Source organism: Cydia splendana, chromosome 4 (assembly GCF_910591565.1).
Source record: "Cydia splendana chromosome 4, ilCydSple1.2, whole genome shotgun sequence".
In the NCBI taxonomy this organism is placed as follows: domain Eukaryota; kingdom Metazoa; phylum Arthropoda; class Insecta; order Lepidoptera; family Tortricidae; genus Cydia; species Cydia splendana.
Window position 1 is genome coordinate 8451843 of NC_085963.1, and position 19610 is coordinate 8471452.

A 19610-nucleotide genomic window follows, 5' to 3' on the forward strand; every position below is an offset into this window, starting at 1 on the left:
GTCCATACAATAAATTCGTGACCGTATGCAGACCTTTATTATTCTTTTTTGCTCGACGCTGCCTTCGACTGCCATACATTTGTTATACTACCTACATAAGCAATACCCACATTATATGCACGTAGCGTACGTTTCGTGGCTCCTGGCCGAGGCGTTAGCTTGGTCCGATTTTAAGCTACCTACATTCCAAATTGTAAATTTCAAAGGTCACGATTACATACTTTCTACAATGTTTGTTTTCACACCGCAATGAATGATGAGTGTTTCCAAATGGTCCAAAAGAGCTTTTTCCAAAAAAAAAATAGACCTGAGTCTCACAGACCCTATATATTATAATAATTTGTTTATCTAGTTCTTCCAGCTCAAAATCACTGGCATATTCAATCCTGATAGTAAAAAAATCCTCCAAATATTTGTGGCTTTCCATTACAAATGGGTCCTTATACTTCAAGTGCAATAAGGTCCTTTCCAACTGAAATTCTTATAAAAAGGTTCTTATTGCACATGAAACATAAGGACCATTGCATTGTCTGAATGGAAAGCCACATTTGTATGGAAATTGTAGATTCCACTAAGTAGGTACGTCAAACCATGAAGTTATATTGTTTAAACTGGAGCGAGTTGTCAGTTTTTTTGCCATACTAATTTGAACCTTATCACCGAGACAGAATGTTTTTCGTACCAGACTAGAGAAAACGGTCCACATGAGATAGAAAAACCTGAGCCCTGTGTCTCACTCGCACATGTTGCCAATGTTAAAAAGATACCATTGTGATAGAAATTATATCAATATACTACTGAAATTCATTACCTTCTTATACTATTTTAGTGCTATATTCTAATTACAGTTCTGATATCTTTTAAGTAATTTGTTAATTATTATGATGTTAATATTATTAACTGATTAAGCCAAGCATGTGCGCAACAAAAAAAACAGTAAATTGAATATGGTAGAAATTGTAGTAACTTTGAATATTAATTGGTATCCCCAACTTGATGACGATTAGGGTCACCATGATGTCGGTACGATTTGGATCGGTCTTACAAAATTGTTATTTCCTACTTAATGTAAAAATAACTTTACCTAAATAGTATACTAATAAATAAATAAAGATATACTTATTTTGGCATGTTTAATTATTCGGTTCACGTAATGAGAGCTACATAATTGCCAAAAATTCAATCCGAAGTCCTTACATTACAGATTGGACATTACAGACTCATATTTTTATACATAGTATTTAATTACTGGAACGTTAATTCTAACTATTTATATATATGTAATCGATTCTATATAGGTTGGGCCGACATTTCCGTCAGTATACAAAAGCGGCAAATTTGAAAATGTTGTTTCAATTACAGATCTACGATGACGCTAACGCTTAAAGAATAGCTAAAGTATGCAAAAGGGAAGTCATCACGTATATGAACACACCATGAGTATGATATTGATAGTGATAGGTATTTTGTTAAATTATGAATTATGAAGAGCATAAATAGTGTAGAATGCCGGTTTACACAGTTAAATGTAAGTTTTTATTTCGTCGTGTGCTAATATTTTATAATTTTAGTCAATAATCAAGATAATTTCGTGTAAAAACATAAATTGTTACGCTACGCTAGGGCTTCACAAAATGACTAGTATCGATAACCAGTGGGCATAGTAATAATATAAATTTATTTGCGTCGCGTGTTTTGAAAGTAGGAATTAAATTCGCAACGAGTGGTGATAAATTAAAACACGACCGAAGGCAGCGTTTTTAATCGATACGATTTGCGAATTACCAAGTACAACTACAACGTTTTACCCGACCCTAGATATTTGTCTCGCTCTCTCTTATAGCTGTCTTTGATAGAAATAGAAAATATTTATTTGGCGTACAAAAACATACCTACATTACGGTAAGTACACCATAAAGTTAACAATACAGTAAACATACACCAAATAGGATGCCGCTCAGCATAAGCAGTGTCTGTAAGACACTACGCTGGTTTTCACCCAATACGTACGATGGACGTACGGCGGACCACCTTCCTCACAATAAACCACGATCGCATTGATCGCGATCCAATACGCCCATCCCATCTGTAACAGCTTTTATAACGACTAAAAGCTTTATAACGACTAAATTAAGTAAGGTTGTGTGAAGCGTTTTACAGAAGAGAAAAAAACTATATCCATCTCTTTTCTGGGGCAATTATACTAGCATAGGGTAAATACAGTATGATTCTCTCTGATTATGCACGAATGAGAAAAGATCCTGGCCAAACTATACATTCCATCTTATGCTAATATCCCACATTCATATGACTTATGGTCACCCTAATTAGAAAGAGATGGAGGGCTCAGGTTTGACCTCTCATGTGGACACACTTTTTGGCCAGTGTACACTATCCAGTTTACTCTCTACGTCCGTGCGTCAAACACGTACAAGTGAAGTACTAAAACGTGACGTAATGGAACGGACATCTCGGGACATTTTTTTAAGTGGTAGTACGGAATGCTGACGGTGTAGAATGAGCCCAAAAATGTGCATGGACACAAAGTTAAATTTCAATGCAGAACTGAAATATTCATGTTTTAGTTTAGGGGAAAGTACCTACCTAACCTAATGCAAGCTTTAAACACACACACTTTTTTATACTAAGATTTAAGCGTATACTTGCACGAACAATGGATACCAGCAATCAGCTGTACGGCATACGGCCGCTTTTATGTATGACATATACAGGTTGTTTTTTCAGTCGCCATTGAAGGAAAATATGAATCTATAGAGGATAACGGGCGTCTGAATCCAAACGGCAACGACAGTTTCCTGTTATCGTCTATAGATTCGTATTTCCCTTCAATGGTCACTGAAAAAACATTCTGTATGTCATACATAAAAGTGGCCTTATACCGTACCGCTAATATAATTTCTGGTATCCATTGTTCGTGCAGGCGCACGGTGCACGTGCATGCTAAAAAAGTGACGTACTCAGAAAGTGACGAACTCCGAATGTGACGTCTTCAGAAAGTGGCGTTCTCAGAAAGTGACGTACTCAGAATGTGACGACCACAGAAAGTGACAAACCCAGAATGTGACGTCCTCAGACAGTGACGTCCTCAGAAAGTGACCTAGCTCGAAAGTGACCTCGTAAGAAAGTGACATACTCCGCCTAAACCCTTCCGACGGTAGTGCGATGGCCTTGTATACACGAGCAGTAATAGTTTTGAATACTATTTCTTCCAATAACAACACACAACACTAAGGGCCAGTTGCACCAACCACATTTGACAGACTGATCAACGTCAGCCGGCGCGCCCCGGCGCCTTACTATGAAACTTTCCATACATCAAAAATTAGCGAACTCTTTAACGGTACGAACAGTTTGGTGCAACTGACCCTAACACTATCTCGTACACATACTGTTGAATAACTTTTTTCTGCCGGTTGATACATAAAAAAAATTACATATTTAAAAAAGTGAGATTAAATTCTCTATTTTAAAACTAGTTTGGTCTCTGTACGGGAAAGTTCATAAAGCGGGTCAAAAACGCCCAATGACCTTTGACGTTTCCGCGATTCTGGAGGTCCTCTTGAACGATTTCGACAAGTTATGACTTAGATATCCAAGTCACATCTAGTCGATATCTAATGTAGATCTAGTTGATCTCTAAATCGTTGCAAGATCTTGTGATTATCTCGAAATCCGAATAGGCCTGTTACTTCCCGATTTCCGATTGAGCTGAAATTTTGCATTCATATGTAACTTGGAGGTTATTCCCACTAGTTACCACCATGTTGTTACCACCATCGAACTTTCCGTTTTGGTTTCTTGTGAACAATATGATAAATAATTATTAAAGCGGCAGCTGCACGACGACGTACGTCCATGGTTCCTGAGTACAAACTGGTCGATCGTCGGATTGCTTGCCGCGCGCGGCTGCCGCGCTATAATTCAAGATGGTGCCAAAAATGGCTCGCGAGCCAAAATACAGATTTGCCGCGGTCGAACAATGCTTGCGCGGCCGCCGCGCGATATCGAGACGCGGCTTAAGAAAAAGTGACCAAGGCCTCCAGTGCCCCGGGGTGGAATCGAACCAGCGTCCTCTGCTAGGTCACGGCGGCAAGGGCGAATTTTTCTATGTACAGTCGACGTCTTTGATATGTTTACATTTTTCGGTTTATTACAAGGGAGTAAGGTGCAAACATGTAAACATATCTTTGACGTCGACTGTATGTACATATTATTATATATTTTAATGTTTGTTATTACCTATTTTAATTTGTTTGACATGCCTAGAATTAATTTGTTATTTTAGAATAAGAATTGCTGTGCCCTTACAGGGTTCATGTCACTGTACTCGAAATTGTATTGTAACACCTTTATGTAGCAACATGGAAATGCAATACACAATAAACAATGATGATCGGCCTAGCCTAGTCAAAAAGAATCTGAAGTAGATATGCATGATGCAGTTTGCAGGACAGGACCAGGTGCAAAAAAATATAAAGAATTAAATACGAATGTCACACATCGTGACAAACCATAAACGTTTATCGATTATATTATATATTCCTATACATATTTATACTCGCGCACGAAGGGTTCCGTACCATTAGGCCGCCGCCCCACTGCTGCGCACGCTATGTACACGACCCACGTTCCTATTAGTAGGAGATCCCACATATATGGTCGACCTTCACCAACCTGTCTGACGGATGAAACTATGAAAATATGAAAGAAAATATGTTCCAGAACATAAATAAGGGGTCATCCATTAATTACATCACACGTTTAGGAGGAGGGAGGGGGTCAAGAAAATGTGACATGTTGTGACAAGGGGGAGGAGTCACAAACTTTGTGACGTCACTTTAACTTCATCAGTAACCGAAAATTTATTTAAATTATTTTATACGCCAATATACATTTAAATAACAAGTCTTAGAAACGATAATCGTTTTTATTCGTTTAATTTTATTTCTTAATCAGTTTTGGGTTATAAAATTACTAATATTTCTTTTGTCAAAAATATTTTGATAAAATATTAAATAAATATTTGCCGATTTCGTTGATGTGACGTCACACCAGGGGGGAGGGGTTTGCCAAATGTGACCAAGTGTGACAAGGAGGGGGGGAGGGGTAAAAAAACCTAGAAATTCGTGTGACGTAATTAATGGATGACCCGTAAATAGGGTTGCCTAAAGAAATATGGTCAAGGCTATTTTTAATAAACTTTTGAAAAAAAATTTTTTTTCGTCAAATTTCACCGATTTGTCTGACGAACGAAATAAGTTTCGATGGAAAGTATACAACTTGTACAACATAAATAAACTAGGTTGCCTATCTTTTTCCGGTCACTATTATGTGGTTGCCGTGTTTAAAGAGGTGATTTTATATCGATAATTGCACTCATCTATCTGACGCTTGAATTATACATCAAAATGATGGCAATTTTATTGCAAATACAATGGTATAGGGTTGCCTGCGAAAATCCGGTCACAAATAAGGGTTGCCAGGATTTTAAATAAAATAAGAAGGGAAGACTTTATCGATAACTCATAAACGGCTTAACTGATCAAGTTTGTTTTAATTTTATTTGAATGAGTTTTTTAGGCACTATTTTCATGATTTTTTTCATATTTTTTGTTTATATATATTATATTGTTTGCATATTTATCCAACGACATGTCACACTATGGGATTGAAGCGAAAAAAATGGATACATACATTTTTTTATTTTTCTTCGGTTGATACCTATGTTGTGATATGTCATTTGATATGAATTTTAAAATGAATAAGGTTCTTCAAAAATTTTTTTTTGCTAAAGTGAATATTTTAGGAAATAATCGCTTCGAAAGAAACAAAATGTATGTGAGGATTTTTTTTTTCGTTTCAACCCTATGGTGTGGGGTGTCGTTGGATAGGTCTTCCAAAATTAATAGGGGTTTTGGAAGAACATTTTTTGATTAAGTGAATATTTTCGGAAATAATCGCTTTGAAAGAAACAAAATGTGTGTGACAATTTTTTTATCGTTTCAAACATATAGTGTGGGGTGTCGTTGGATAGACCATTCAAAATAAATAGGGGTATATAAACAACATTTTTTGATAAAGTGAATCATTTCGGAAACAATCGTTTAGAAAGAAAAAAAATGGCTTTTCCTTCTAACTTTTGAACCATTGGTCCAAAAAATATGAAAAAAATCATGCCTAAAGAACTCATTCAAATAAAATTAAAACAAACTTGCTTAGTTAAGCCGTTTATGAGTTATCGCTAAAAGTCCTTCCTTCTTATTTTATTTAAAAGCCTGGCAACCCATATTTTTGACCGGATTTTTGCAGGCAACCCTATACCATTCTATTTGCAATAAAATTACCATCATTTTGATGTATAATTCAAGCTTCAGACAGATGAGTGCAATTATCGATATAAAATCACCTCTTTAAACACGGCAACCACATAATAGTGATCGGAAAAAGATAGGCAACCTAGTTGATTTATGTTGTACAAGTTGTATACTTTCCATTGAAACTTATCTCGATCGTCAGACAAATCGGTGAAATTTGACGAAAAAATGTTTTTTCAAAAATTTATTAAAAATAGCCATGACCATATTTCTTTAGGCAACCCTATTTATTTATGTTCTGGAACATATTTTCTTTCATAAAATATAAGTTTCATCCATCAGACGTATTGGCGAAGGTCGACCATATATGTGGGATCTTAGACCATATACAAAATTTCGTGGGCTTGCCCACGGTTTGTATTAAAACGTGGGCCGTGGATGTAGCGTGCGCAGAAGTGGGGCGCCGGCCTTAAGCAAAAAACGGAAAAAGAATCACGTTTGTTGTATGGGACCCACTTAAGTATTTATTATATTCTGTTTTTAGTATTTGTTGTTATAACGGCAACAGAAATACCCGGAATGGTGGTGTGGTCTGGCCTAGTGGGTAGTGACCCTGCCTATGAAGCCGATGGTCCCGGGTTCGAATCCTGGTAAGGGCATTTATTTGTATGATGATACAGATATTTGTTCCTGAGTCATGGTTGTTTTCTACGTATTTAAGTATTTATATATTATATATATCGTTGTCTGAGTAGGTACCCACAACACAAGCCTTCTTGAGCTTACCGTGGGGCTTAGTCAATTTGTGTAAAAATGTCCTATAAATGTCCTATAATATTAAATACATAATTTGTATGAAAATTTCAACTGTCGGACGACAACGGAAGACGGACGGACGATCAAACGGACAGCGGAGTCTTAGTCTTCGCCGTATTCCTTGAAAGGGGTTATTCTATGGGTCATTTGAAATGATTTAAGTCCAGTCAACCAGGGGTCAAAACTCATTGGTTTTCAAGTTATATGAGTTTTTAGTTTTTTGTTTACAAAACCCGCCTTTCGACTAAAAAGTGGTAATTGTGAAAAAACTACTCAAATTTGGACGTAAAAAAACATTCACCTAATAGCCAATAAACTACTGATTACGTGAAATAAAAAAAGATTGCCAAAACTTTCCAAAATTTTCAAAAAAAAAGGATTTGAAGTCACAATGTTTTTGTAATTTTCCCCAAACTTTGTAACATTTTAAGGCATTACTTTAAAAAAAAGTATGACACTTTGCGTACAAAATACAGAAATGAGTTCCTCAGCTTTCCAAAAAAGTACGAATGTCGACATGTTCTCTTAAACTTTTTAAAATAATAATAATAATAGCAGAGCAGGTAGGTACCGAAGACAAAAAATGCTTACGTAGAAACTAATTACCGTAATGACTTGACATGTATTAGGTACTTACCGAAAATGTAAAATAAGTTTATGGCAAAAATTTCATTTTTGGTACAAGCTTTTATCGCTGACTATACTTTTCTTACGACAGACAACTAATACTCATTATAAATTCTAAAAACCCCTAACACAATTAGGTTGCGTTGTTTCATCACAGAGTTCCTATGGCCACCTCCTGTCTCCATCATCAGATCAGTTCGACAGTACCATATTATTGTATTGTCATCAGGCGGCTTAGCACGGTCGTGTTTTTATCCCTTGTCACCATGCCTGTCACGTTCTAACAAGTATGTAAGTGCGAAAGGGACGCGCATAGTGATAGTCGATAAAAATGGAACCGTGCTGAGCCCGCAGAACTACATACAGCTGTAAATTTTCATGACGCTACGATCCTTGGAAGATGGTTAAATTAGTTACCTTAGATTCCATTACATAGTTAGTTACATACAGGTCGAGAGTTCCTATGGCCACCTCCTGTCTCCATCATCAGATCAGTTCGACAGTACCATATTATTGTATTGTCATCAGAACTACATACAGCTGCCAATTTTCATGACGCTACAATCCTTGGAAGATGGTTAAATTAGTTACCTTAGATTCCATTAAGTACATAGTTAGTTACATACAGGTCGACCTAATAAAAGCCTGTTAATGAGTTTTAGTTTAGGCGTCCGTATAAATAAATCCAGCGAGTAAACCACAACCACAATACTCTTGCGTACAATAGTCTAATTTACGGTGAACGGGAAAAAAATAGAGCGGTAGGTAGGTAGTTTAAAAAAACGTATGCAGAAAAACGCACAGCTTATCTATGGAATAAGTACCCTTCACACTCTCGCGGACTTAATAATAATTTATTATAAATGTTATGATCTTATAAATTTGTAAAATCAATGAAAATTCATTTATAATTTATGAATATATAATTTTTATTTAAAATCATTGAAAAATTATCACCTTACTACCAATCCCAGTTTTGAACTGATAATTGATTAACGAAAATTCCTAGAAACCCTTAGAAAGCAAATCTGGCCTGACCTCCGATTAGGTAGTTACATGTACTAATGTAGGGATCAAATTTTAACGGAAATGGTTTGTAAGCTAAACTATTACAACATATTTTGTGAATTATATACCCTTACGTTATTACCATCTATTGAGTAAATTAGACACTACTTAGTTAGGTCACCTGTGTTAAAGTGACATCTATGTTGGTTATTATTAAACTGAATCTCGCCATCTTGTTTTACATGGATAGTGTAAAGATCACTCACACAAACAAGCGCTTAACTAAAATCTTCGCATTTTTCAAATGGTTTTTAATTAAAAATATTGAATAATTGGTCATTATTTTTAACTTGGCGACGACAGACGATTATGCACTACCTAAACATCAAGGTTGTAAGTGCTGTAAATCTACGTATTAAGAGAAAATTGACCAATAAAATTGTATGAAATTCGCATAAGGAGAACCACCTTAAACATCCCAATTTTTTAAATATTTTCGTAGTATTGTACTTCCAGTATTATTCTAACTTTAAGAATCTGTATTTCGCGATTTGCACTAATATATAACTGACGCCCTCCTGACGTATGTAAACCTGAATTTCTTAGAATATCGGTTACATTCGACATGGTGCTTGAGCACCAGGTCAACAAGGACTTATACTAGTATTGAGTTGTTATGCACTATAACTATGTTTAAGTATATAGGCCGGTTTATGTTTAAGTATATAGTTCGTACCTATACGTCGAGCACTGTCAAAATATTTTACCAAGTCTTGTTCACATTGATTTTTAGTAATAGCTCAAATTTGTATTTCCAGCACCGAGCATGTGATGACGAACGGTTGCGTGGCCCTCAAAGCGCCCACCTTTCACTGGGAGCCCCAGCACTGTGGCGAGATCAAGGACTTCATCTGTGAACAGACGCGCTGCTACTACTACAACTACGGCTCCATCCCCGTCTCGTCCGCGCAGGGGTAATGCCAGGTGAGATGCCAGCCGTCTCCGGAGGCCCATTCCCCGACCAGCCGCGCGCATTTCTTAATCCTTGAGTATACATGCTTGACATCCACGAGTATCGCACTACGTTAACAAGACAACGTATTTACTCTTCTGGGTTAGATATAGACAGTAGATGTAGCTATGTGTGTGCTAACATGGGAGTCTTGTCCAACTGGTTCGACCATGGTCCGTCCAAGCGCGCGGGCCCGCGGGACACGGCCTCTGCGCCTACCCAACCACCAAACAAGAGCCCTACACCCAACATAATGCATTTGGATTTAAGTATTCTGTATTTCTTAACATTATGAAGATCTTTTCAAAATTATCAAAAACTATTTGGTGGGTGGGTGAAGGGGGCTTTGCTTGGTATCTCTTGCTCAAGTGATACGTTATTTTTAGTAAAAATATATAATTATGGCTTCTTCTAATATTAGTATAGTTACATGTCATAATAATTTCTTCGGTTTCATTAATTTCACTCATTTGCATACATTAATATCAAACTTTTTAAACTTCTTTGTGAACGAAACAGCCTTCTTTGTTTATTTTTCATATTTGACATATTTATATGTGCACAATTACATTTTGGAAATTGCAATACAGGCCGTATCCTTCGCAATTTACTAATTTCATTATCATACAATGTTCGTCTTTGTATAACCACCAAAGTCCTTCACAAACCACGCGAATGCCATTCGATTAATGTCTAATTTACGAAAAATTTACCTTCAATTACGCAGCAACACTATTTATATTAAAAATTTAACGGTATTGCTGAATAATTGTACTTGAACTTTCGTTAGACATTACTATTAACCGAACGAGTTTGTGTTGGTATGGTGTCGTGTCGGACCGCGGGTAACACGAGGGGCGTCGTCTGTTTGTCCGGCAGGAAGCCGCTGTCTCTCACGACCACGACGACTGCACACCCGCTCACGTCGTCGTCACCGCTGCCGCCGCGCTCCGAGCATCTGCCGACCCACTTCACTCTCAACGACCTCATCGGCAAGCTGCGCCCCTCCTCGCTTGACGGTCTTCAGTCACCGCATCTTAAGACCGGTGCTCTGTTGAAATCACCGCCACAAATCGATTCCCACTATTCGCGGGCTTCCGACGCTCACGCTCACGATATCGAACAGGAGCAGAAAGAGGAGCCTACGCAGGGCCCTTACGAGGAGGATGAGGGCATGGTCGGCGACGACCCGTCAGCATATTTGAGCCATATCGCCGACACTGCCGCCGATGAGCCCTCCACCGCCGAGCCGGACGCAACCGAGCACTCCGTCCACGCCAGCGGTATGCTGGCTCCGCCCGCCTTCTAATTAGTGTCCGGCAGGGCGCGTGGTCGTTTAAAGCTTTCAAATCAATCAGGTATTCTTTCTACCAAAAGTAGTGTTCGATTATTTAATGTATCGTGATTTAAAGTGATTTGCGATAGAGCTTACTGAGGGTGCTTTGACTGTTCGTTTTGTGTAGTTTTCTTTTAGAATCTTTGTAATCGTCGCCAAACGACGTTAGGGACTAAAGTTCTTCGGGACTGTGTGTTCTCGTGAAGGTGCTGGCGACTCGCGCTTGCGACTTGCCTCCGTCTTCGGGAATGTTGAATATCACAAAATGAGTAGGTATTCCACGAATGGACCTTGACATCTACGTTAATTAAGTAGTTATATCAGATCTCTGGTGATTTCATTAAACCGTAACATGTATTAATTTAATTAAATAAGTGCAAAATCGGATTATTTGTCAGGACATATCATTCGACATAGTGGTATAAGATAGTGTTTATATCGATACGTAGCTAGTTAAGTATTTTAAGTTGAAACTCAAGAATTTAAAGAATAGTGATGTAACGAAGTTAATAAAGTTTAAAATTTGTAATTGGATGAATGTTTAATTTCACGAATTTACCTCTACAGGCACGTCCATAATATGTAAGTTAATTATTTCATTCATTCTTGTGGTATAATTATTTAAACAATTCGACCAAGAGTCTAAGAAATGAATTTTGAGTGCAATACCATATACTTACAGTTGGTAAGAACTCGAGGCTTTTAAGTGTGAGGAACTCCAGTCATTATTACGCGACTCTGCGCTTAAAAAACTTTCGAGTCTTTTAAGTCCTGAGTCGAATCCTTTATTGAGTTTTTTAAGTGCAGCTTAAAAGGTTTCTAGTCTTTGAATAAAGACTTCGTCAAAAAATTTATAGGTTGTATCTACGAGGAAAATTGTCATTTTAGCTTAGCCGCGTAAGTTGAAGACGCGGATTCAATTCCCGCCTCAAATCAACTTGGTCACTTTTCCTTTAGTGTATGGTATCTATTTCAGTTTAACTTTGGTTGTTAGGTCATGTACGACCGAGTTATTGATTGTAGAAATGGCGTAGGTAAATGTCTAAGACAAATTCGTGCCTCGAACTTGACGGCTGAAAAAGATGCGGCAACTGCGGCTATCAAAAGTTTACAGACTTTTTCTATTTGGTTACCACAAAACATATAGACCCGTATTTTATTTAGCTTTTAAACTAGGGGGCACATTAGACAGCTCTGCTTTAATAAATCTTTGTTAAAATCAAATGTCGTTAAAAATATATTATAGGTACTGCGGTACTATAAATACTTATCACGTTTACTGAACATTACTAGCGTTAAGCGTCGTTACACCCACTCGTACCCCGCCTGTCGACGTACTGTCAGCGAACGTGTAAACACATTAAATACTTAGTCAAAAGCACTCACCAGCCGTTAATGACTCCCTCGACGTTGAGCATGGGCACGATCTTGAACACGTACTTGGCGCGCAGCGAGGCGGCCACGTCGGTGTCGCCGAGCAGGCAGCTCAACGTGCCGTCCATCACCCACGACGCGTTGCTCTCACCGGGGTGCACGCGGGCCGTTAGGAAGATTATTTCTCTGTCCTGCAACATTTATTATACCTTTAATGAATATGTATATGGTTATCTTATAAATTACCTACATCAAATTCGAATATCCTACAGGGGTCGGTAAGCAGATATCAAGGCGATGCTGCACTGGTTAAAAAAACGAGGCCACTAATTTGCTATTTTTTAAACAAAAATCGAACAGTCTAAATATTAATTGTTTCAATAACTATTTTATTTACTGAGGATTCCTTCTTCCTAAGAAAGAATATATATTTGCTTCTACTGTAACTGCTGTAAGAGCTTATTATAAAGTAAAATTTTCAGCTCTTATATTATTTATTTTATGAAAACTTTTTGGAAGAGTTTTTAGGAAAATGGAATCCACGACAAAATACTGCTACCTCAACCTTCAACCTCAAATCAAATCAACCATCTAAAAATAATAGGATTACACTGACCGCAATCGGGTTAGTTGGCGTATCGTCGGCGGATATTGTCAACAACGGCACCTCGTTGTTGTTGAGGGAGTAGCAGAGCGGCTCCGCTCGCAGGTACGCATTCGGCGGCAGCTGCAGACTCCGTTGCCAAAGTTTGGCCTGTCATAAACGTACATAATGGTAAATTGTTAATTTTATGAAGGAATATTATGGTTCCAACTGGCATTATAATATCAATCAAAATAAAAGAAATGCTGAACAGCAGGATATTTAAGACCTTACATTGGATTTTATGATGATCAGGTATTCAGCGTTTCTACAAACAGGGAGTGCCGCGATTCTATTAGTAAAAATTACTTTAAGACGAGTGGAGGACCCGCGCGAAATCACCTTTTAACACAAACGTAGTACTCATTTTCCTCTTTGTAAATTGAAAATATTTTGACACTATTTGTAAAATATGTATGCATTTGTAATATTTGTATGTATCCACCACGGCTATGCCCCTACGTTTGATTTCTTTTCGAAGTTTTCATTATTTGAGTTAGGAGCATTTAAAAATTTGTATGTAATCTGTTTTTCGCTCCTATTTCTTAAAATAATCAAAAAATCGAAGAAAGTCACATAAAAAACGTAGAGGCATAGCTATGGTTAATATACATCCAATAATGAAAAAATATTTTCCATAATGTCATATCCAGAGTGGAAATTAGGACTACGATTATATGGAGAAGCGGCCGTCCCCTTTCCACTTAATATCAACGAAACAAAGCCAGTCTGAAAGGTCTATAAATAATTTCTAAACAACACAACTTACCATCATCATCGAATACGTGAACGGGAAATGATAGGCGAGATAGACCACGTCGTTGGTATGTGGGAACTCGATGTTGAACGTCACAGTGAGATAGCATTTGTTGTGGCTTCTCGGGCTTGCGTAGTGGTAGCTGTTGCGGTAGTAACAAATGTCTGTGCCAGCTCGGACCCAGCCTGTAATTATACGCATAGAGTAAGCTGCTAGATGGTTTCATCTTTACATTAACCTCTTGTCTATGTACGAGTATGGTAAGGATCCAGGCTGAAATTTTAGTCATCTTTTTGCAATTTTTCGTGAACTTTTTTTTATGCTCTATACACATACCATCGCCCACACTGTTAAATGTACATCGGGGACCTTATGCCTTTTGTAATAAGGTCCACAGATGTACAGTTAGGAGTGTTGCTGTTTGTACCTACTGCACAACCGAGGATTTAACCCACGATGTTTGATCTCCACACACCACATGAAAGGGTGAGCCATGTCAATGTGCATTAGTTGAAAATAGCAAAGCAAATCAAAATAACTGGCGCTAACCCGAACCCGAAGCCATATTTTTTATGCCTAATATCTAATATCAGAAAGTAAGCAAGATGCAAGTAATTACCTGGTTTACCCAGAACTGCTTCCTTGACCGAGTACATAACTGGTTTCATGCCGAAATTAAACTGGCTGTCAGACTTCTCACAGTTGACGATAACTGGCGCTAACCCGAACCCGAAGCCATATTTTTTATGCCTAATATCTAATATCAGAAAGTAAGCAAGATGCAAGTAATTACCTGGTTTACCCAGAACTGCTTCCTTGACCGAGTACATAACTGGTTTCATGCCGAAATTAAACTGGCTGTCAGACTTCTCACAGTTGACGATGTTGAAGACGTACGGGCGCCCCTGTATCATGTTACGCACTTCAAAGTAGAACCACTGATGTCTTTTCGTGGAGTTCACGTCAGGCATTAGAATTAGCTCGTACTCTCTTGGACCTATCTGAAGATTTTAAACATTGAAATAACAATACCAAAGCCTAATTTAGTAATATACTAAATAGGTATCGAGATTAGTCGTAAGAAACATGTTGTGAGATGATTTTGTAGTATAGTCGTACTGTAATTACCTGAATAGCTTTTCTCAAATTGCCAGACTCAAACCTGGATTCAAAAGACAACCGTGTCGCAAAATTATTCAATTTTGTTATTTCTTCTTCATCTGTGTTGGATAGGAAAACGCTCTCCGTACTGAAATATGAGTAATTTATTTGTAAAATATTTTTTAATTATGAACTGTATTGCAAATAATTTTATGCTTTTTAATACTAATAATATATACCTTTTTGGCGCTGGGTTATCGGGTACCCCAGCCTGAGAGTTAAGCTGATCTAGATCATATACCACTTCATTCATATAAGCTTCAGGGCTAATTGCTCTATCAACACATGATAACAACTTGACTCTGTAAATTAATAAATTTAGACATAGTGGTAGTATATATTCTGAATGTAAGCCTTAAGGCTTTGTCAAAAATTCGCTACTGAATTAATAACCGTGAAACTTTAAATTTCAGTCTAAATTGTATGGTAAGAATACGGGACAAGGCATACGAAGGGTTGAGAGCCTCATGAACATAGCCGCTGCCACACAATCGAACTTATCACTTTATTTTTAACATGAATAATTTTTTTATTAGGCCTCAATTATGTTCAAGTATTTTCTGATATGTCAGGCTTACCTGCAGGTGGATCGCTCCATTTTATTTAAAGGCTCAGGACGTGCAAGGCCCTGTCCAGCTATCATGTCTGGAAAGGCTACTTTCACGAACGGAATCACACTTCTAACCCGAGACGCTATTGTGCAATATACCAGCGCAAATGTGCTGAACTTTGAAAGGTCTTTGTGTACCTTGAGGATTGAGCAGGAGGATGTAGCTGAAAAATAAATAATCAGAACCGAAGAGATATTTTCGCATTTTCACATACTAGAGGCTTTGTGAGCTGTAGACCACATGGCTTCGTCATTTAAAAAATGTCCAAATACTGAATCGACAAAAAAACATAATTAACTGACTGGCTCACAAAACACGGGAATCAATCGAGGAATGCCATCTGTATCTTAGGAGAACAACCGGAGAATTGACAGCGTTTTGCCCACAAGCTGAAATAGGGATGCTTCGCCCGCATTTCACCCTCGCTCGGACAAAAAATATTTTAACCAAGATTATTAATATCCCTCAATATACAATTGTTTGCATTCGCTAATATAAAGCATAATAGAGCATCACAGTCACAGTTTATGATGTTTGTTTATAAAATCTAATTAGACGGCGGAGATGTATTATTAAAACTAACTCTACACTCTCTCTATATTAAAATAAAGATTTAAAAACATATTTGTGACATTGTATACTCACATGTGCTTTCGTTAATTTTATTGCATGTTTGGTACAGTGGAGATGATTGCAATGGGGCGGGCATAATTGGGAATATACTGTCACAGTCTGGACTTAACGATAAATTAAGCGAAGACAATCCGTTCTTATTTGATTGGCACTGTAGAAATTCGTCGAGAATGGATCCTCTAGAGTTAGAACGGCTCTTGACTAATTTAACTTGTTTATTGTAAGAGCCAAATTCTTTAAAAAAACAAACATATCTGAAACAAATTAAATTCTCATTAATTTCTAGGTACTTTCTACTGCGTACGTGCTGCTTCGTATAAATAAAAAAGTAATTTACTTTTTTAAGTCTTCTATATCTCTCTCATTTGGATTGAAAAACATTGCACTTGGTATACTATCTGATTTCAAATGGTGCGATTTCTCTATTTCCCCTTCGGTTGATTCCAGCTTATCGCCATCATTCAAGTCAAGATCTGAGTATACATCAGTGGCCTCCAGATCTAATTCAGGATCAGGTGAATCGTCTTCGAGGTCCGAGTTAATGGTCTTTGTATCTGAATTTGCCCCATCTTCATCGTCTTCGTGGCACGGCCATGTTGTATTAGTGCCTGAGGGTAAATACATAAATAATAAATAAATACATATTATAGGACAATTTTACACAGATTGACCTAGTCCTACAGTAATCTCAATAAGGCTTGTTGTGGGTACTAGACGAGTAGACGACGATATATAATTATAAATATTTATATACATAATCCAAAACTCCATCATAATCACACACAGGAAAAATATTTGTGATAAATCTTATACCTTTAAATGAGCAATTCTTCATAGGTACATTTTAATTGTTTTCGTGAAAATTTAATAAACGCCTTTAGTTGATATTATAGCAACTCTTGTCAATATATAACTCTGCGATGTGCAAACCTTAGTGCATGGATTTAAACTTAAAATATATACAACATGCAAAGGTATTTAGTATACAACTCCGTGGAGAATACGATATAATTTCCACTGCTGCAAATAAGTTATTGATACAACTTCAAAAAAGAGTTGAGTTGAGGTTCAAGACCACGGCTAGGGTAAGTAGACCTCAGATTTGTTATATTGTGTATATGTCGAGGCCAGATCTTAAAATTGATCATTTCATGATGTGGCAATCATTTCATGAAATGATCGATCGGCCACATCATCATGAAAAAGTCAAACCGAACCTCACCATAACATGAAGTGATTAATTTCTAAAATGGCATTTCATGAAATGATCAAATTATTTGATCTATCCACGACATATATAATTTTACCTTTAAGTATAGGGTTGAGGTTGAAGGATGCAGGGCTGCATGCAGGTACGGGTAGCGCCTGGTGCTTCAGGCACAGCGTGATCACCGAGCACACTCTCGCCAGGAGCCCGTCGAACTCGGGCTCGTCCGGGCACTGCGAGCAGAAGCGGTGCAGCGTCTGCACGTGCTTCTTAGTGCAGAGGGAGCGACGACCTGCTTCTGAAATTTGTATACAAACGACATAGTAAGAGAACTGTAGTGATTAAAATGTTTAGCGCTCAAGCGTTATAATCATAAATACTAAGATAGTATATTTCTAGATTCTTTGGTGTTGTATCTCCTGCAATCCTTCATTTTACACTGACAGAAATATCCCAATAGTGCTAACTACCTATAACAATTGGATGCACATTTCAATGAACCAATTAGATTTTTTTCAAACCAAGCGTAAAAATAATATTTGATTTAATTTTGATCTGTTACAAATAATTTGAAATATTGTGTGAATACGTACTTATATTGCAAAGGTGCTGCAGCGTCCTTAAGATGTGGGCACATATTTTGAGCCTTATGCGGCCCTCGTAGCGATCCCAGCGGTCGAACACCCTGAGGAGCACGCTACAGAGGCCTGTCTTCACGATCTGCATGCAGCACACCTCTGTGTGAGTTACGCACAAGTGACTATTGCATACACATGACATGCAATAGTACCTACTACAACCAATGAGGATCAGTTTGGGGCATAGCTACTTTCTTTTATAAGTTATTTTTGCAGTCTTAAGAGATTTAGTAAATAAAGTAAGTACTACGTAGATCTACTGTAGTATCTACTGAATAATTTGACTTGTTCCAAATAAGCAGTAAAATCCAGAATAAACATTAATAAATATTGGTATCAACATTATTGGTTTGACGTAAATAAATGTATTTTATTTCTTTCTTTTAATATTGCTGGTTCGATCGAGTTGATTTGGCCTCGAGAAATATGTTATATCACAAATTATCATATTGCAAGGTAGGTATCACGAGCTTTCTTATGACCAGGACGGTTTCTAAAACCTCATTGATTGAAGTATCGATTATAATAATAAATGAACATTCCTAGAGCACTATTCTGTGTGTTGCCGATCGATTCGATAAATTATCATGCGAATTGATCCAGTGACATTCCTTATTGTAGTGTTTACTCGGGCATATTGTGTTTTGAAAAGAGCAATGATATTTTATTGTAGTGAAATTAACATTGGCATATTTAGTCACATTATGACAAAGTTCTGAACTAATTGTCGAATATATCGGTGATCGATGAGTGTAGATATCGAACAAGACCAACGGTAAGAAATTGGACGGTATTTTAATTAGCGTGACAATGCCGTCACTAGTGTAGCCCTGATGTGTGTTCCCGAGTCATGCCAGTGCAACTTAGAATAATAAAACCTAGAAGACAAGTACGGGCACCTGTATTGAAGTTAAGCTGCTGACTGCTCAGAATTGCTTTTTTGCTGGATTATTGTATGAGCGAGCGATATAGAAATAGAGGATTCTAGGTTTTTTTATTCTCAGTGGCAGGTGTAGTACTGCATTGTCTCAAATTTTGTGTGAGATGGATGACTCAACTGTTCTTGCTGAAATAGTCGATGGCGTCGAGGCAGAGGCGCAGGCGCGCCGTGGGCATGAACCCCAGGCTCACGAGCACACGCTCGTAAGTCGTCACCACTCCGTCGCGGATCAAGATGGCTGTGGTCACGGCTGGAAACGTGATGTTAAAAATAACATGCTTTAAGGAAAAGGAGGTTAAAAACAATACGATTTAATGTATACTGATAATACAATTGTTCCATACACATAGCACACGTAATAAGAAAAAATATAAATATAAAATGTCGGCTGAGACTTAGCTTGGTGTTGCAAATTACCATACTTAAGTTTACTTTGACATTGGTCTTGCGTTTAGCTATTCTTTTATGTCAGTGAAGATAACTATAGTTTAAAAAATAGCAAAATGAAAATG

The 19610-nt window shown here is 37.4% G+C and overlaps 2 protein-coding genes across 3 annotated transcripts in view; one reads left to right on the forward strand and one right to left on the reverse strand.

Annotated features, from left to right (window-relative positions):
• LOC134789831 (uncharacterized) overlaps positions 1–11668 on the forward strand; it is a 37688-nt gene extending 26020 nt beyond the window's left edge. The window contains exons 5-6 of one of the 2 annotated variants that reach the window (XM_063760490.1): positions 9605–9760; positions 10678–11668. In XM_063760490.1, coding sequence (XP_063616560.1) covers positions 9605–9760; positions 10678–11107 — 586 coding nt within the window. In that variant the 3' untranslated portion in view covers positions 11108–11668. Of the gene's footprint in view, positions 1–9604; positions 9771–10677 lie in introns of both variants that reach the window. The other variant, XM_063760491.1, reaches the window with a different exon arrangement.
• The window catches only part of LOC134789842 (cytosolic carboxypeptidase 1-like), a 106153-nt gene that overhangs the window by 58783 nt on the left and 27760 nt on the right, over positions 1–19610 (reverse strand). Inside the window, exons 9-20 of the mRNA XM_063760508.1 lie at positions 19217–19348; positions 18114–18257; positions 17621–17818; positions 16651–16921; positions 16326–16567; positions 15648–15843; positions 15249–15371; positions 15037–15157; positions 14702–14909; positions 13921–14093; positions 13125–13262; positions 12521–12699 (exon numbers count right to left, since the gene is read on the reverse strand). Of these exons, the coding sequence (XP_063616578.1) occupies positions 12521–12699; positions 13125–13262; positions 13921–14093; positions 14702–14909; positions 15037–15157; positions 15249–15371; positions 15648–15843; positions 16326–16567; positions 16651–16921; positions 17621–17818; positions 18114–18257; positions 19217–19348 (2125 nt within the window). The remainder of the gene's footprint in view (positions 1–12520; positions 12700–13124; positions 13263–13920; positions 14094–14701; positions 14910–15036; positions 15158–15248; positions 15372–15647; positions 15844–16325; positions 16568–16650; positions 16922–17620; positions 17819–18113; positions 18258–19216; positions 19349–19610) is intronic.